The 19456-nt window shown below is 41.8% G+C and overlaps 1 protein-coding gene across 2 annotated transcripts in view; it reads left to right on the top strand.

Annotated features, from left to right (window-relative positions):
- KCNJ4 (potassium inwardly rectifying channel subfamily J member 4) overlaps positions 1-19456 on the top strand; it is a 236891-nt gene that overhangs the window by 118609 nt on the left and 98826 nt on the right. For both annotated transcript variants that reach the window (XM_069736972.1, XM_069736973.1), the window contains exon 2: positions 17853-18457. In XM_069736972.1, coding sequence (XP_069593073.1) covers positions 18432-18457 — 26 coding nt within the window. In that variant the 5' untranslated portion in view covers positions 17853-18431. The remainder of the gene's footprint in view (positions 1-17852; positions 18458-19456) is intronic.

The raw sequence follows: 19456 nt of genomic DNA, 5'->3' as shown, positions 1-19456 counted from the left end.
GAGAGAGAGGAGACTGAAGACAAGGGGTAGTGAGATCCTAAACAAAAGTGACTGACGAGATAGCGTTGATTTCCAGAGTAGGGTCCTTGGAGAGGACACTGAGTCACGAACCCTAGAGCTTGTAATGCAATACGCACAAAGGAAATATACATGTGTATAACAAAACATGTGAAATTGCAATAATTTTCTGTTAGAAACACTTCACTTTCTGGAACAATTTCAAGGGTGCCAACACTTTTGGCCATGACAGTTGGAGCACCCCCAGTAGGGCAGTGGGGCACTCAGAGCCGGGCCCTTCGGTTCTCAAGGGGGATGTCACAGTGGCTGACCCTGTCCATGGCCTTAGGGCCGTCCATTGTAAATGGGGGAAAGGTCTTTAAAGGGATAATGTTCGTGACGCCACCTGTGGTATTCAGTCAGGGTGACCGACGCTGCTTAGGGGTCCGCTGGGGTGATGTTATGGCAGCTAGATGGTATACCTTCCCACAGGTGAAGTATGTCCCCAGGGCTTCCCAGTGTGTAGATGGTGGATGGTGAGAGACGCAGTGAAGAACGAGGACATAAGGTTGCAGTTTCTATAACTTTACTGAACGTTTCAACGTCCACAGTCCAGACTCCAGATCACAGGGAAGGCAGAGTCCGGCCGGTCTAAAGGCAAATCCAGAGTCCCTTATCCAGGTGGAAATCAGTAGCCTTCCTCTAGCGCCTGAGTGTTGTAGTCCCTCCCTGCTGAGCTTCTCTTATGGATAGGATAGGACAAACTCATATGACTGATGGCCTGAGGCTTTTTACAGGGACTCTAGCACGCCCCAGCCCCTACAAGTTGCCACCGTGCCTCCTGGGTATAAGGTCAGGCAGCCAACGTGGAATTAACTGTCCTGCCAGTCTCTGAAGTAAAGCGTAGAGATCCTTACTCCCTCGGTGTTCTGGCTACCGGAATCCTGCGCCTCAGAAAGGAGGCAGCCTTTTACAGGGCAGAACTCCTTCTGGTTTCCTCTCCATTTGCTATGACTTCGTTTCTCACTCACTACAAGACAATTCCCTTCTGATGTCTCTTTCTTAGGATGCTGCCGCACGTGGGGCAGGCGCAGCTCCGTGGACCCTCTGTCTAGGCCTCTGACAGGATCCCACCTCTGTCAGGGACCCACTACCTGAGAGGAGCTCATATAGCAGCTAACTGGGTGAAGCCCAGCTCACTTCTGCCTAACTTCCTGTCCAGACCACCAGTTTTACCTAATTGTGAAGAGTGCCCTAATAGATAGAAGCATGGCTTCCCCTGGCGGCCTGGAGTGTGAAGTGTGTTGTGTGGTTTGTGATACCTGGTAAAGAGATCTCCTTTATTGCCTTCAGACGTGATATCACTCCCCCTGGTTGAAGAATGACATTACTGCAACGACCAGGACCCTGGGGCGCTGCACTATATATATTAGCAAAAGATGGAACATATGCCCACAATGTTGTTTTTACAACCTTGTGAATTATGTTAATTTTTTGCTTACGTTTTACAGCTCTTTTTGAGATGTGTTATTAGCAGCATCTACCTGATAAATATGTTGTGTGCACATACCCTGAGGCTACATTTCCATAATAAGCTTTTGGTGAGTTTTTGATGTTGCAGCATTTCTGCACCTATTATTTAAATTAGGTTACTTGCATTTTTTTCATTGCATTTTTTAGTACATTTTTAACATATGCTTTTATCACATTTTTGACCTGCATTTTTTGTCTCTTTTTAGTGTCAGGCTTTAAATAAATCTGCTTTGTATTTGATACTTCCTGGTATTGATATACTTAAGTGTGGCTTTCATGCGCTTTTGATGGGTTTCCAATGTGGAAATGCACTAAAAATGTATGTGCATTTTTTTATAACCTGTAAATCTATTGGGGAAATCTGCACAGCAAACCTAGCGTACCTGCAAAAGAAATTGGCATGCTGCGGATTTGAAACTCGCACCGCAGGTCAGTTTACACTGAGTTAAAAAAAAGCACAGTGGGCAGATGTCTAAGTCCCATCCACTTTAGTGGAACTGGAGGCAGTGTCAAAAACGCACCAAAAGCTCATCATGGGAACGTAGCCTTAGGCCACATTCACACGTTGAGTATTTGGTGAGTTTCTTACCACAGCATTTATAAGCAAAAACCAGGAGAGGGTGAAAATGGAGAAGTGGTGACATGTTTCTGTTATGCTTCTTCTTGGACTTTTCCACTCCTGGTTTTGGCTTACAAATACAGGTAAAAATCTCACCAAATGCTCAACGTGTGCACGTGGCCTAAGACCTGGGCTGCACTAAAGGTACCTTCACACTGAACGATATCACTAGCGATCCGTGATGTTGCAGCGTCCTGGCTAGCGATATCATTGAGTTTGACAGGCAGCAGCGATCAGGATCCTGCTGTGCCATCGTTGGTCGGAGCAGAAAGTCCAGAACTTTATTTTGTCGCTGGATCTCCCGCAGACATCGCTGAATCGGCGTGTGTGACGCCGATTCAGCGATATTTTCACTGGTAACCAGGGTAAACATCGGGTTACTAAGCGCAGGGCCGCGCTTAGTAACCCGATGTTTACCCTGGTTACCAGCGTAAATGTAAAAAAAACAAACACTACATAATTACATTCCGGTGTCTGTCCCCCGGCGCTGTGCTTCTCTGCACTGTCAGCGCCGGCCAGCCGGAAAGCAGCCGTTGTCTTTCCCCCGGCGCTCTGCTTCTCTGCACTGACTGTGAGCGCCGGCCGGCCGTAAAGCACAGCGGTCACCGCTGTGCTTTACGGCCGGCCGGCGCTCACAGTCAGTGCAGAGAAGCAGAGCGCCGGGGGACAGACACCGGAATGTAAGTATGTAGTTTTTTTTTTTTTACGTTTACGCTGGTAACCAGGGTAAACATCGGGTTACTAAGCGCGGCCCTGCGCTTAGTAACCCAATGTTTACCCTGGTTACCAGGGGACTTCGCATAGTTGGTCGCTGGAGAGCTGTCTGTGTGACAGCTCTCCAGCGACCACACAGCGACGCTGCAGCGATCGGGATCATTGTCTAGATCGCTGCAGCGTCGCTAAATGTGACGGTACCTTAAGGCTTTTTGCATCTCTACTAAATGATTATAATTATAGAGTTGTATGTAATCCTTTGGACTTCAGTTGTCACCCAACAGTTAAAACTCAACCAATCAGTACCACAAAAAGTCAGTGTAGCCCTAGACTTATTCACACGTTTTCATTCTTTCTTTGAAGTGATGCTGAAGTTAAATTTCTCGCCCTGTCTGTACATGTCAGACTCACAAAGGCAAGAGACTGAGATCTGGGCTGCCGCTTGGTACTCACACTGGATCATTTATTATTCGCTTCTCTCCGCAGTTAATTTTTTCTCTTTCGTTTTTTCCTTGTCTTTTCCAAGAGCCATGACTTTTTAAACTTCCAATGACACAGCCATTTGATGGCTTATTTTTTGAAGGACAAGTTGTAGATTTGAATAACGTCATTCATTTTAATATTCAATTTATTAGAAAACAGGTAAGTGTGGTGAAATTGTGAAAAAAACGCAATTACGCCATGGTTTTTCTGGTTTTGTTTTTACAGCATGCATTCTATGGCAAAAATATCTAAATCATGATTCTTCCGGTGACTATGATAGAGCGACACCAAACTTATATAGATTTTCATTTAAATGGAGCAAAAAATGTCAGAAATGTAAAATAAATGAGGGTGTTTGTGTTTCAATTTTCCTAGACCCATTAATTTTTTTTTATTTTTTATTGATGTACCTGTGTAAGAACTTATCTTTGCTCGTTGACAACTTTAATAATATAATTTTGGGGTACATTTTGATTAGCTGCATTTCTTTAGCGATGAGTGGTTAATTGATTTTATTTTTTCATAGATAGGACTTTTAAGAATGCGGTGATGCTAATTTTTTTAATGTTTTTATTTTTAATGAGAGAAAAAGGGGTGTGTGATTTGATTTTTTTAATATAGTTTCATAAACTTTTTTTAAAATTATTTTTCTAAGGACCATATGGGCCGAACTGTTTGGTCATGACCCTATGCATCAGTGCAGTGATATACCATCAGATGACACAGGAATCCCAGGTATAAAGTAATAGCAAAGAAGGAGTTAGTCCATTTAAAAAAAAAAAAGTAAAGCGCACTTTACTGGTAGTCATGATTAAGGGAGCTTAGTCTCCAAAAACGGGTTGAGATTCACACCCATATGGTTTGTGCTGAAGTTTGTATCCTCTATGTTACAAGTTTGCGAATAAAGAAACCTTTATTCACTCGAGAATCAGCACAAGAAACCAAAAGCCAGAATTCCGAGGTTGTGGGGGTAACTGTATGCCCCACAGCAGAAGCTGGCGGGCAGGAGATTTCAAGTCGCCTGTCAACCATTACATCCGAAGGCACAGCAGCATATAGATCCCGGAGGTGCCGCAAGTAGGGACACCTGTAAAAAGGCTCGAGTTGTCTGCCATACGGATATTGTCCTATTAATAGGACAGAGAGAAAGTGAGGACCTTGTGTGAAGCCTTAGGCAGCAAGGGACTACAACACAGCGCAGTAAGGAAGGCTTCCAACCCCACCTGGCTAGGGGGATTCCGAATTTCTTCCAGGCCAGCCGGACCGCACCATCACCTGTGATCTGTACCCTGGAGAGTGGCTGCATACTACCAGTAAAAGGTAAAAAGACTGCAACCATGTGTCCTCTAATTCTTTCCTACACATCATCATTTATAATCTGTGCCAACTACACTGTTAGCCCTGGGGACTAAGTTCTACCTGTGGGGAACTATACCACCTCTGATGCAATACCATCATCCCCAGAGGACCCCTTTAAGCAGCGTCGGCCATCCCTGGCCAAATACCACAGGTGGCGTCATGAACACTACTACCATAGACTTTACTCCCATCTACTTTTCCCCTTTTATTGGACGCCCAGAGCCACGGACCAGGTCACTGCCACCGTGACATATCCCTTTAAGAACCGGCCCGCTTCCGAGTACCCCACGGCCCTAGCGGGCGCTCCATACGATAGCCCGTTATTGCATTTTATTGCAATGTAGTGGAGACCAAAAAAAAAATTTTATTCTGGCATTTTGAATTTTTTTCTCTTTTCGTCATTTAGTGATCGGATTAATTATTTTTTTATTTTGATGAGATCGGGCGATTCTGAACCTGGCGATACCAAATATGTGTATATTTGATTTTTTTTATTGTTTTATTTTGAATAGGGTGAAAGAGGGTGATTTGAACTTTTATATTTTTTTATTTTTTAAATATTTTTTAAAACTTTTATTTTACTTTTTGCATACTTCAATAGTCTCCATGGGAGACTAGAAGCTGCAATACTTTGATCGCTTCTGCTACACACAGGCGATGATCAGATCGCCTGTGTAGCAGAAATGCTCACTTGCTATGAGCGTTGACCACGGGGTTGTGTTCATAGCAATCTGGCAATGTCAACCATACATGTCTGCTGCAAACCTCTGGTTTTCATGCCGACGCATAGGTGACCCACGATCATGTGACGGGATTAGCAATGCATTTCTGGTAAGCGCGAGTGAAATGCCGCTTGCAGAGATTGACAGCGGCATTTAACTAGTTAACAGCCGTGGGTGGATCCCACCATGGGCTGTTGTGGGCACATGTCAGCTGTACAGATCAGCTGTCATTTGCCCGGAAAAGTGTGGGCTCAGCGCCAGAGCTCGCAACAAACAAGGGGAGTCCGGCATGGGCGTACTATTATGCTCAATGTCGGAAAGGGGATAAAGGAGAACCAAGATGGTAGCGATGGCTATCATGGTATGGGTGAGCAGTGGCGTGCCTTATATTAAAATGTCACTGTCAGATATTGAGAGGTGGAAGCTCAGCTCCTGTGCCGTGTACTTGATATTGCTCTAAAGAATTAAAGTAACAGGAAAGAAAAGCTGACAGATCGTTATTTCTCGTGTGGGATGTGGTACATAACATGAGACAAAAATTCACTTTTTGTTTTTCTTTTGATCCATGTCCGCTCAAGCCTAGCATTAGGCATTAAAAAAATGTTTCATTCTGGACTTCCATGACTCCGCCTGTATTATATATGAACTGTTACTCCCTCCTCGAATTTCCCTGTATTAGCAAAATAATGTCTGTCCATGGTAAGGAAATAAAAAAAATGTTGATTTATAGCCAATATGGCAGAGAAATATAGGTATAGTACATTGCCAAAGATTTCACTTACTTCTTACATCACATGAGTGATATCTAATGTAAATTCTACAAAAGCTCAGAAACCGGACAGTATAGTCCTCCATACAGTATTATGGGCACCACATAGTGCTCCATACAGAATAATGAGCCCCATATATTGCTCCATACAGTATTATGGGCATCACATAGTGCGTCATACAGTATATAATAGGCCACGTATAGTGCTCCATACAGTATAATGAACCACATATATTGCTTGATACAGAATAAAGAGCCCCATATATTGCTCAATACATAATGAGCCCCATATAATGCTCCATATAGTATATGATGGGCCCCATATATTGAGCCATACAGAATAGGCCCCATATAATGCTCCTTACAGTATATGATGGGCCCCATATATTGCTCCATATATATTGGGCCCCATATAATGCTCCATAGAGTATATCATGGACTCCATACAATCTAATGAGCCCCACATATTGCTCCATACAATACAGTGAGCCCAATATATTGCTCCATACAGTATAATGAACCCCATATATTGCTTTATACATACTGAGCCCCATATTATTGGCAGATATGCAACAGATAAAGACTTATTTGTGTGCAGGAGGAGTTTATACATTTCTGACAGTAGATGGCAATGTTGTTACTGTTATATGCTTAGTTGAATGTAATGCATATACTTGTTGTGCTTTGGTTTCACTTTCTCTATAGTAAAATGTCTTTTAGACTTCCTGGTATGCTGTATTAAGAAGCTGATGCATGTACCTCATATTCTGTGTAGATAAAAGTTGAATTACCTCTAATCTACTCTCACAAGTTTCTTCTGGGACCAAACTATGCAACACATATAATGCTCCACACAGTATATTATGGGCCCCATATATTACAGAATAGGCCCCATATAATGCTCCATACAGTATATCATGAGCCCCATATAATGCTCCAGTATATGATGGGTACCTAATATTGCTCCATACAGAATGGGCACCATATAATGCTCCATACAGAATAAGCCCCATGTAATGCTCCACACAGTAGGCTGCTAATTCAACAAATGACCCTTGTCAGTCCTTTTACAACTTTTAAAATGTTTGGAAACTGTTGTGATTAATAATTTGAAACAGTGCATTTAGAGCTTTTTTAGTTTTGAAAAATAATTCTGTTATCATTGGGTGGTTTGTTTAATAAAATTTGATTTATACTCTAACAGTTAATGATGTGAATATTGTACTGACTCATTTGCATTGACCATTTAGGAAGATGAGAGAAAAATAGCATTTGCATAATAATTTGGAACTCGTAGAATTTTTTTAAATAGGTAAGTGTTCATTGTCCAAAAGATTAAAAAGAACTATCATAATATTTAATCAAAATTCTATAACTTGAAAACAAAAAGGAACAGAGAAGTACGTGGCAATAGTGTTTTGCTTTTTTTTTTTAAAGCATATTATATATATTTTTTAATTTAGAAGGGTGGCCCGGCTATAAGGTAGTAATAACCTGTCCTTAGGTACTATAGGGCATCAATATCACATCAGTAGGGATCTGACACCCAGCACCCGACCAATCAGCTGCCTCAAACAGTGTGCATCGCCATTTAATGTTTAGCAACTGCTGGTAGGAACTTCACATCAGCTTCTTTTCTCATGAAGACACCAAGCAGCTATTTAAAGGGACACTGTCACCTGAATTTGGAGGGAACAATCTTCAGCCATGGAGGCGGGGTTTTTGGGTTTTTGATTCACCCTTTCCTTACCCGCTGGCTGCATGCTGGCTGCAATATTGGATTGAAGTTCATTCTCCGTCCTCCATAGTACATGCCTGCACAAGGCAATCTTGCCTTGCGCAGGCGTGTACTATGGAGCACAGAGAATGAACTTCAATCCAATATTGCAGCCAGCATGCAGCCAGCGGGTAAGGAAAGGGTGAATCAAAAACCCAAAAACCCCGCCTCCATGGCTGAAGATTGTTCCCTTCAAATTCAGGTGACAGTGTCCCTTTAAGTCTATGAGTCCATGAAAAATTCAGACTGCACTCTCATGACATCTGATTTTCATGGACTGGCAGAAAGGAGAAGGTGGAAACTCTGATCGAAGTCTAATCAGAGTAATCCATCCGTTTTTCTGCTACGTGAGAAAAATGGACATCTGAATGTGGCCTTATCCTGTAAATAGGTTATGAATAGACAATCCCTTTAATTGCCAAATATTAGCATACATCCTAGTACTTAGCAGAAGGTCTAAATGGTACATAATGTTTGTTGACAAGATGAACTACATTAGAGTAAAAATACATATATATTTTTTATCAGAAAATGATTTATCACGTTTATGCGATAAATGTATTTCTTTTAATTATTCCCAATGATTTTTTTTTCCACATCACAATGCTTATTAAAAACGAACAATAAATCCACATGTACGTTAACTGCTAAGAAAAGACGCAGACCTATCTTTTAATTTGAGGTGTCTAATGAGCGTGTGCAATGGTCTCTGTGAAGGGAAGGGGAGCAGCGTCAGCTGTGACCTCGCCTATTGTGATCCTGTGTTATCAGCTAAAGTTGTTACTTTTCACGTAATCCTGCCTCGGCTGATAATAATGAAACTGCTGAAAACTCTCCCTATAAGGAAAAGGAAGGATGAATAGGAAACAGCCCTAGTGGCCAGTGTGAAAATTGCAAAGTTACTCATTTTATTTATTTTGTTTGCTTTTAAAGTAAAAAGAACATGGCTAAGAATGTATTTAAAAAAAATACACGTAATACAAGAACCTATGACTGGAGATTACTCAGCTATGGGCTTGCGTTGATTTCTTTTGATTGTGTGAGGGTTGATTTTTTTATAAAATTAAAAAATGGAAAAATAATAGACTTGATGTGAATTTATTTGCACATCCCATTTCATTGGCCACGACAGTGGTCTGTGGCTGCGGCATGGGAGAGGGAGAACCGTCTCTTACTTGACAGCATCTGCAGCTCTTCTTTGGAAGTTCTCTTGGCGAGACTTGGCAGGTGTATCACGGCACAACGATGACATCGCACCAGGCCGGCTAATCAAAAGTAGACCAGGTAAGAGCTGGTCCTCAACGTCCCATACATCGACCACAGACAACTGTTCTAGCTGATGCATTGGGACGTGCAAATTCATTCCTTCCCACCAACTTTAACAAAATCTAAAGGTACTCACAATGTACTTTCTGATATCGCATGAGCAAAAGATCGCCCTTATTTTCCAAAATAACCGAAAAAAATCACATTGCATTATATTAATTATATTAAGCATCTATACTTACAAATAGAGCCAATGTTACAAATGTTTATAAAAAAAAAAAGAAAATTGTAAGGTAAGCCATTAAAAGATAGGAATTCATTAGTGCCCCAGGGCGGAGGCTGCAAGTCAATGTTCCCAGCCGCCCTCCCTCCTCTTCCTTGATGTGTGTCATTGCAGTCATAGACCCAAGTGTGCGTTTGTCATCAAAAAGTACGCTGCTACCAGATGGTACCTTCTACCTGCGTCCGCTGGAGATTTGAGCATGTGTCATCTGGAAGAAGTTGGGGATTTGCTGCAAGCCACATTGTAATGGAAAGTGTCAATTTTAAAATGTTTACCATCAAGTTTAATCATGAAAGAACGTGCTCGGTGATCTTACCCATAATAACCAAGTCTCTATAAAAGGAAAAAAGGGGGGGCGGCACTGCCTTCAAAAAGAACGGTCACAAGCCAAGTGGTAAATTCACACTTCAGTGCTTAAATGGGTTAACCTTTGCTGCCACATTGCACACCTCGGGTGCTCCTCGTATATGAAACAAGTCCAACTATACAGTCCAACAAAAGAGAAATGACGAGGGCACTCACCAGTCTTCTTATAGTGCAAAAATCGCTTACTTTATTGATGTGACATCTAAAAATCCAAGGTCGGGTTACCGATGGAGCCGAAGCTCGGGTGAGCAGGAGGGAGTGGAGACGACGGCCGTTTCGCGCTGTGCTTGCGCTTCTACGGGTCAGTGCAGATGAGAGCAAGACAGCGGAAATATAGCACCGGCCAAGGTACCACCCTCCTCCGCTACCTCCCTCCCACAACACATAAAAACACTCTATAAAAAGCACAACTTAAAATAATACAGACATATCAAATATATCTTAACTCGGAACATATTCAATGACAAAACATGCAGTTTTGTGCACAAATACAAACATGTTAAATAACCCTCTTAACATATTAATCATATAAAAGAAACAGTGTGACTGCTCAAAACTTTTACTGAACCTAATCTCACGATTCTAATATCTCACAGAAATATGGATAAATCTACCCTATCGTTGAATCCCAGGGGGCCCATTGCTTCACAACGCATGATCCACCTGGCCTCAACTCTAAGGAGTAAGTTATTCAAATCGCCCCCTCCAGCTGGTAAAGACACCCTTTCCAGTCCTGCAAAAGTGAGGCAATCTACTTTACTCTCATGTTTTTCCCTTACATGCGAGATCAGGCGCGGTACTCCTTTGCCTGTAGCAATCGATCTGCAATGTTCCCTGAACCGCATGAATAGAGGTCGAACAGTTTTCCCAATGTAGTAATACTTGCAAGGACAAAAAATCACGTAAACTACGTGATCTGTCCTGCATGTAATAAAATTTTTTACTACATGTGTGATGCCCCCTATTCTAATGACCCGGTCTGTTACGCGTTGATTGCAGAATGAACAATGACCACACTTAAAGTTACCATGCGGTGCGGTTTTGGCTAGCCAATTTTGGTTTGGTTTAGACAACCGATTTCTCACTAATTTGTCCCTTAATCTTACACTTCTCCTGTTTGCTATAAGGGGACCTCTGGCTGCTACAGCTGCCAACTCTTTATCTTGACTTAAAATGTGCCAATTCCGTTTTATGGCTAGCCTAATCTGGCGGTCCATATTGTTATACGCAAAACAAAAAGTAAACCTCTTTTCTTTTTTACATATTCGTGCCGATGGAACAACCTTATTCTCCATATTTCTTTCCCTCATGACTTCCTCCTGTGCTGAACATAATAGATTTTCTGGGTATCCTCTTTCCCTAAATCTTTGCGCCATTTCTTCTGTTTGTCGCATAAACCCTTTATCTGTGTTATTAACCCGGCTGACTCGTAAAAATTGGCTGCGCGGCAATGCTAATTTTGTGTGAAAAGGATGGAAACTATCATATCGCATCATGGTATTACCTGCCACTGGTTTGCGGTATAAGGACGTGCAGATTTTACCTCCCTCTATTTCTAACAAAACATCCAGAAATTCTAAACGGTTACCTCCATAATTTGACGTAAATGACATGTTCATATTATTACTTTCATTTAGAAAAGACACAAAATTTCTGAACATATCCTCTGTACCGTCCCAGATCAATATCACATCGTCGATATATCTCTGATAATACTTAATGTACTGCAAAAAATTGTTCTTATTAGTATATACATATTTTTCCTCGAAGAGTCCTAAGAATAAATTTGCAAAAGTACAAGCTACCGGAGTCCCCATCGCAGTCCCCACTTCCTGTACATACCACTCATCTAAAAACATAAACGCATTGTGGGTCAAGATGAAATCTAACGCCTCACAAACAAAATTAACAAAATTCCGACTCCTATTCAAGGTGCACAAAATCCGTCCAATAGCTTCAACTCCAGTTTTTTGCGGGATACGCGTATATAAGCTTTCTACGTCTATAGAAGCTAAAGCGTACCCATCATGCCAATCAAAATCTTGTAAACTGGAGAGAAACGAATTGGTATCTTTAAGATATGCTGGAATATCTCTCAACATAGGGCGTAAAAGCCAATCTATATACTGGGACAGGGGCTCAGTGAGCGACCCTATCCCAGATACGATCGGCCGACCTGGAGGGCATTGGACAGACTTGTGCACCTTCGGAATGTGGTACCAGTGGGGTCTGGTGGGGAACTCCGGTAGCAAGCATTCCGCTTTTCTTTGAGTTATTACCCCCAATTCTACATACTTTCTTAGGAAAGACCTAAGGTCACTTTTATACTTCTGCAAAGGACTCCCCGATAACAATCTGTACACCCGTGTATCACATAACTGTCGTCTGGCTTCGTCGATGTAATATGATCTGGGAAGCAGTACAATCTTTCCTCCTTTATCAGCAGCTCTCACCACTGTATCATCCCAAGACCGAATTTCTCTGAGGGCTAGCTGTTCTTCTTTGGTTAAATTACTAAGGGATTTAGGATATATAAGCGCTTCCACATCCTTGATCACCTGAGCCTCGAATAAGTCTATCACATTCCCCGGGGATACTACCGGCATAAATCTGGAAGATACCCCACCTGTGAAAGGCAAAACTTTATCCTCTAACGGAGCCTGACTCTCCATGTTATCATTAATACCTAGGAGTAATCTTGCCTCCTCTCTTTCATCAGCCAGAGCCCCTGTTCCTGCCATAAAGCCTAATGGACCAATAATAACCGGTTTTTCTCCTTCTGGAATGTGTATGACTGGTGCTTTGTTATTAAACATTTTATAAAGATGAATTTTCCTAGTTGATTTGAAAAGATCAATCTTAAAATCCGTGAGGTTAAACTCCTGAGGAATGCAGAATCCTAAACCCTTAGTTAACAACGACAAATGAATAGGGGTTAATATATGGTCAGTCAAATTAATTATAGTTCCACCAGCCGAATTGTCTAATATTTGCGAGTCCACGCTACGTGTTTGCGTTTCTGTTGTCTGTTCAACCCGCCTCTTCCTTCTGCTCCTCCGGGTCTTTCTTCTAAAGGGGTCGATGTTTCAGGGATTTCTGAGTCCACCGCTGATGGTATTTCTAAGGAACTTGCCGAATTGCCTATCTCATCACTTAAGCTAGATTCAGATTCCGTGGTTAAATATTCTCTTTTACGGTAATTATTTTTTCCTCTATTATTTTTTCTCCAATTATTTCCGTTTTTATTTCTATTTCTATTTTTATTTACTCCCCCCTCATCTTCTCTTTTGTTAATCCATGAAAAGACATGTCCTGTATCAAAATCAATTTTGTCACGGACAAATTTGTCCCTTTTTCTTAATTTCACATTAACTTGAATGGGGGTAAGTTTATTGTCCAGTCTTTTATTAAAAGCAGTCCACTGAGTTTCAGATAATCTTGTTTTAAGCTCTGTTTGTGTTTTAATAAGATCTTTATTTAATTCTTCATAACTTTGCATGTTTGTTTTGAGCACCAAAGCCAATAAATCCTGAGAGCATTTCAGCATAATACTTTCCCATTCCTTCCGGAACTCTGCGTTATCATTATGCTGCGAAATTTGTTTCCATACTCTTAGTCCACGGGGAACTCTCCCGTTATCACAATATGACTGGAGTGATTTATTAGTCCAAAATAGTTTAATTTCTTTTTCAGCCAAGTTAGTCATTCTAAATTCCAGTGCTTTAGTACTAAAAGAGCGTATCCCCTCCTCCTGCTCACACTCATGGAAATAATTATCCACATCGTCTCGACCAGCTTGTAATCCCAATCTGGGTTGTGCAGCCGTTAACTCCATATGTTCCATACTAGGACGCACAGGCTGTGATTCCACCTCGTATAGAGATAAATTCAAAGGCGTGCTCAGCCCTCCAAAAAGGAATATATACCAAGTCTCTATAAAAGGAAAAAAGGGGGGGCGGCACTGCCTTCAAAAAGAACGGTCACAAGCCAAGTGGTAAATTCACACTTCAGTGCTTAAATGGGTTAACCTTTGCTGCCACATTGCACACCTCGGGTGCTCCTCGTATATGAAACAAGTCCAACTATACAGTCCAACAAAAGAGAAATGACGAGGGCACTCACCAGTCTTCTTATAGTGCAAAAATCGCTTACTTTATTGATGTGACATCTAAAAATCCAAGGTCGGGTTACCGATGGAGCCGAAGCTCGGGTGAGCAGGAGGGAGTGGAGACGACGGCCGTTTCGCGCTGTGCTTGCGCTTCTACGGGTCAGTGCAGATGAGAGCAAGACAGCGGAAATATAGCACCGGCCAAGGTACCACCCTCCTCCGCTACCTCCCTCCCACAACACATAAAAACACTCTATAAAAAGCACAACTTAAAATAATACAGACATATCAAATATATCTTAACTCGGAACATATTCAATGACAAAACATGCAGTTTTGTGCACAAATACAAACATGTTAAATAACCCTCTTAACATATTAATCATATAAAAGAAACAGTGTGACTGCTCAAAACTTTTACTGAACCTAATCTCACGATTCTAATATCTCACAGAAATATGGATAAATCTACCCTATCGTTGAATCCCAGGGGGCCCATTGCTTCACAACGCATGATCCACCTGGCCTCAACTCTAAGGAGTAAGTTATTCAAATCGCCCCCTCCAGCTGGTAAAGACACCCTTTCCAGTCCTGCAAAAGTGAGGCAATCTACTTTACTCTCATGTTTTTCCCTTACATGCGAGATCAGGCGCGGTACTCCTTTGCCTGTAGCAATCGATCTGCAATGTTCCCTGAACCGCATGAATAGAGGTCGAACAGTTTTCCCAATGTAGTAATACTTGCAAGGACAAGCACAGGAGGAAGTCATGAGGGAAAGAAATATGGAGAATAAGGTTGTTCCATCGGCACGAATATGTAAAAAAGAAAAGAGGTTTACTTTTTGTTTTGCGTATAACAATATGGACCGCCAGATTAGGCTAGCCATAAAACGGAATTGGCACATTTTAAGTCAAGATAAAGAGTTGGCAGCTGTAGCAGCCAGAGGTCCCCTTATAGCAAACAGGAGAAGTGTAAGATTAAGGGACAAATTAGTGAGAAATCGGTTGTCTAAACCAAACCAAAATTGGCTAGCCAAAACCGCACCGCATGGTAACTTTAAGTGTGGTCATTGTTCATTCTGCAATCAACGCGTAACAGACCGGGTCATTAGAATAGGGGGCATCACACATGTAGTAAAAAATTTTATTACATGCAGGACAGATCACGTAGTTTACGTGATTTTTTGTCCTTGCAAGTATTACTACATTGGGAAAACTGTTCGACCTCTATTCATGCGGTTCAGGGAACATTGCAGATCGATTGCTACAGGCAAAGGAGTACCGCGCCTGATCTCGCATGTAAGGGAAAAACATGAGAGTAAAGTAGATTGCCTCACTTTTGCAGGACTGGAAAGGGTGTCTTTACCAGCTGGAGGGGGCGATTTGAATAACTTACTCCTTAGAGTTGAGGCCAGGTGGATCATGCGTTGTGAAGCAATGGGCCCCCTGGGATTCAACGATAGGGTAGATTTATCCATATTTCTGTGAGATATTAGAATCGTGAGATTAGGTTCAGTAAAAGTTTTGAGCAGTCACACTGTTTCTTTTATATGATTAATATGTTAAGAGGGTTATTTAACATGTTTGTATTTGTGCACAAAACTGCATGTTTTGTCATTGAATATGTTCCGAGTTAAGATATATTTGATATGTCTGTATTATTTTAAGTTGTGCTTTTTATAGAGTGTTTTTATGTGTTGTGGGAGGGAGGTAGCGGAGGAGGGTGGTACCTTGGCCGGTGCTATATTTCCGCTGTCTTGCTCTCATCTGCACTGACCCGTAGAAGCGCAAGCACAGCGCGAAACGGCCGTCGTCTCCACTCCCTCCTGCTCACCCGAGCTTCGGCTCCATCGGTAACCCGACCTTGGATTTTTAGATGTCACATCAATAAAGTAAGCGATTTTTGCACTATAAGAAGACTGGTGAGTGCCCTCGTCATTTCACTTTTGTTGGACTTACCCATAATAACAATGTTACTGCTGTCACAAAACATAATTACTGAGCTGCTCTCAGAGTTTATTGTAGCAAACGACATCTCACACAAACACAAACAGAAATCTGTACCATGGATCATTGGGTAACGTAGACTTTACCCCTTGTATATTAAGATGGGGCAAGTGCTAAAAAAACAATTTTTTGCCTAAACCCGGTAGTCGCACGTCATGGCTATTTGCGTCAGATGGCTGCCTTAATAAACTTATTTGGTGCCCAAGCTATGCTGATGGAGTTTGTAAGATATGATCGTTCTAAAATGATTAACAGGATCCTGGTCCAGTGGCCACATCGGGAGGACCAGAGCCCTATGAACATCCCTTTACCGGCCATCATTCCCAGGGCAATAGGCTTCGTGTGTCGTCATTGCATCATATTAAACCTGATTAGCTACTATGAGCAACACTGAGTCTTCTTAGCATATCAATTTTATATGTGTGTTCTTTGCCATTTCTTACAGTTATTAGCATGTCCTCTTTATTTGAAAGGGTTATCCTGGACTATTTTTCATTTTTGTCTCATGGGGCTAAGAATTGACAGGCACGTAATTGATAACTATCTGCCTGTTCTTGCCAGTGCCAGCTCAGAGCGGTCACAGACCACTCGAGTTGCATCATTTGACCTTGCCTCAACAGAGCAGCTCTACCTCTTCTGGGCTGCTCTGTTGGCAGGTTGTCAGGGCGCAGTTAGGCAGCAGGGAGCTGTCTGTCAACCAGAATGACATTGGCAGTCATACGCTCATTTTGTTTTTTTTCTTGGATCTGTCAATCACTGGGTTTAGCAACTCATTGTTGAGCCCAGCTGATGGCTGCAGAAGTCACATGCTCTGCAGTCGGGTTGTCACCGCTGCAGCATGTCATCAAAAACTGGAACAGCTGCTGAGAGGCATTGCTGGAGCACGGGAGGATGAGTAAAAGCTGAGTTTTCTATTTGCAATTACTGCAAGCCAATTAACATAAAAAGCTCATACACAGAAAATCCCTTTAAGTATATATTTCCTTGGGGTGTTGCCACTGTGGACCACCTGTAATAAATACGAAAGAAATGGAGTGTATAGTCCATTAATAGCAACTCTATCAACAGCCTCATTGTCTGAATCTCTATTAGCACCATGCCCATAACAGATAGAAGCTTTTACCCATTTTCCCCTCTTGTGGTACCATGCACACAGCCCCAACGTGCGTTTTGTGTTGGCTTCCTCAGGGAGCCATAGTTAGTTATGTGTCCCCAGTGCCCCTTAAGTATACCCACAGCAGGTGTGTGAAATCTCTATCAGATGCGGCGTATGGGTCAAATTGTGAACTTCAGTAATTCAGTGATCTAATAGAAATTCTGACAATGAGACTGCATTTATTATTGGCAGGAGAGTCCATACTTACTATTTGCATTGGTCTTGCTATGGAGGCATAGGACCGTGATAACATTTATGAGTTGTTATGATTCCTGTTTTAATGATATTGTATTACACCGTGGACCACCTACAGCCGCAGTAACAAATACTCTGAGGATTTCTATGAGACAATACAGCATTGTTTCTGCATGTGTCACCTTGTGCATTGCTTATGACGGGGAAGAACATGTTGAGAATAATTGTTTTGTCCTGTTGATACTAACCCATTGAACCCCCTTATCGATTATCGACAGCTATACATTAAACTAAACTTTCTCATTCCCTTTCAGTCTTAAAAATCCATATCCATATGCAGCAATGTCTATCAAGAATTATTATGCAACTGGAAGATGAAGAAACAGATAAAAATAACCCGCGTTCTCCACGGTGCACATTACGGCAGATGGTTTTCAGAAAGAGTTGGCTTGCTACTTCTTTTATCTGTTGCTATTTTTCATTTTTCTTTTCCCAACAGTGAGATCGTGGTTTGTCAACCAAGAAGGTGGTCCGAGACAGTGCTGCCAGCTAATGTGCCATCTTATCACATTACCAGAGATCATCCATGTCAGGATTGTGAGACGGGTCACAAAGAACAGCGTTTACTGTGGTGGAAAAGATGCTGTGAAAGTCCCACTGGTTACACCATCAAAATAACTTAAGATGAAGTTATGATGCTAAAGAGGTTGTGACGCCAATCACGACGGTATGCCATCGCTCATAATTTAAAGCTTTCATCAAAAGTTCGTAAAGTCAGGATCGGATGGAATAAATGAGCAAAACTCTGGAAAATGGAATAGAAAAAGAGACTTCAAGTTCCAACTTTCGTCTTCACGCCACTGGGCTATATTGAGGACTATCAAGAATAACATTTTATTTGACCGCAAACATCCAGATTTGGTAGATATGTTGCTTCTTTAAGACTTTGACGTGGTTTCCAAGCTGCCATGATGCTTTCAAATGGGAATTGGATGGTCGCCCAAGAGGGCCTGAGCTAAGGACAAGTCTACCCTGCAAACAGATTTCTAGATCTGTCTCCTGGGATAAAGCTATTGAGATGACGATGGATACAATCCGCAGCAGGTAAGATCACAGCATTAAAAAAAATAAAAATCACAGTTTGCTGTCTGCCCCTGATTACACAACAAATAACTGTGTTTTCCAGCTGGATACGCTGTTTTACCAAATTTTTGTTAGATTCAAAATGAGGAAGCGGAAAGTTTTTGCTCCCTCTACCCAACCCTCTTGGGATGGTGATGTCCCCTAGGCGGGTCATGGGCTAGAATGATAGCGCTCGTACGAGAAAAACTGACATCTGTATGAGGCCTTAAAAAGATTGTGAAAGCACCCACAGCCTAGCCGTGTTTTTCTACAGATAGCACTCATACATATGAAAGACTAAGGGAATGTTCACATGTCCATGATCTTTCATAGACTGAGCGATCTGTCCAATATCGCAGGGACATATTTAATATCGATCCAATTGTCGGATCAAAATTGACATTGAAATTCCATGGGTTCGTGAAAAATTGGACAGGGCTCGGATGCCATCCAAGTGTTGTCTGATTTTCACAGACTGCTAGATAGGAAAACGTAGAGAAACTTTTTTTCTTGTGCTTTCTCGTCTGAGAAAAACGAATGAAACTTGGACCCGACTGTGATGGTAAAAACTGACACACTGACCAGGCTCTGATGGAACTCTGATAAAAAACTAGTGAAGAAATTTGGACCGATTTTCTTGTACGATAAAATCACTGATCACTGATATTTGTATGTGGCCTTACTAATGACCCACATATTTGTGGTTATGTAAACGCAATTATTTCTTCCCTCACTTTCTAATTACCGTAGCCTTTTTTAGAAAACAAATAGCTGCTGCAGGTGAGTCCTATATCAAGAGCATAAACTCAGTCCTCACGGCCCCCAACAGATCATGTTTTTTAGGATTTCCTTAGAATTGCACAAGGCATGGAATTAAGGCATCAGAAATTACCACAAGTTCTCTCACCTGTATAATATTAGGGAAATCCTGGAAACATGATCTGTTGAGGACCATGAGGACCAAAGATTGGGAAACACTGA

This window comes from Ranitomeya imitator, chromosome 8 (genome assembly GCF_032444005.1).
Source record: "Ranitomeya imitator isolate aRanImi1 chromosome 8, aRanImi1.pri, whole genome shotgun sequence".
Lineage (NCBI taxonomy): Eukaryota > Metazoa > Chordata > Amphibia > Anura > Dendrobatidae > Ranitomeya > Ranitomeya imitator.
The sequence above is the reverse complement of the archived record's forward strand: the minus strand, read 5'-3'. Positions and strand labels throughout refer to the sequence as shown.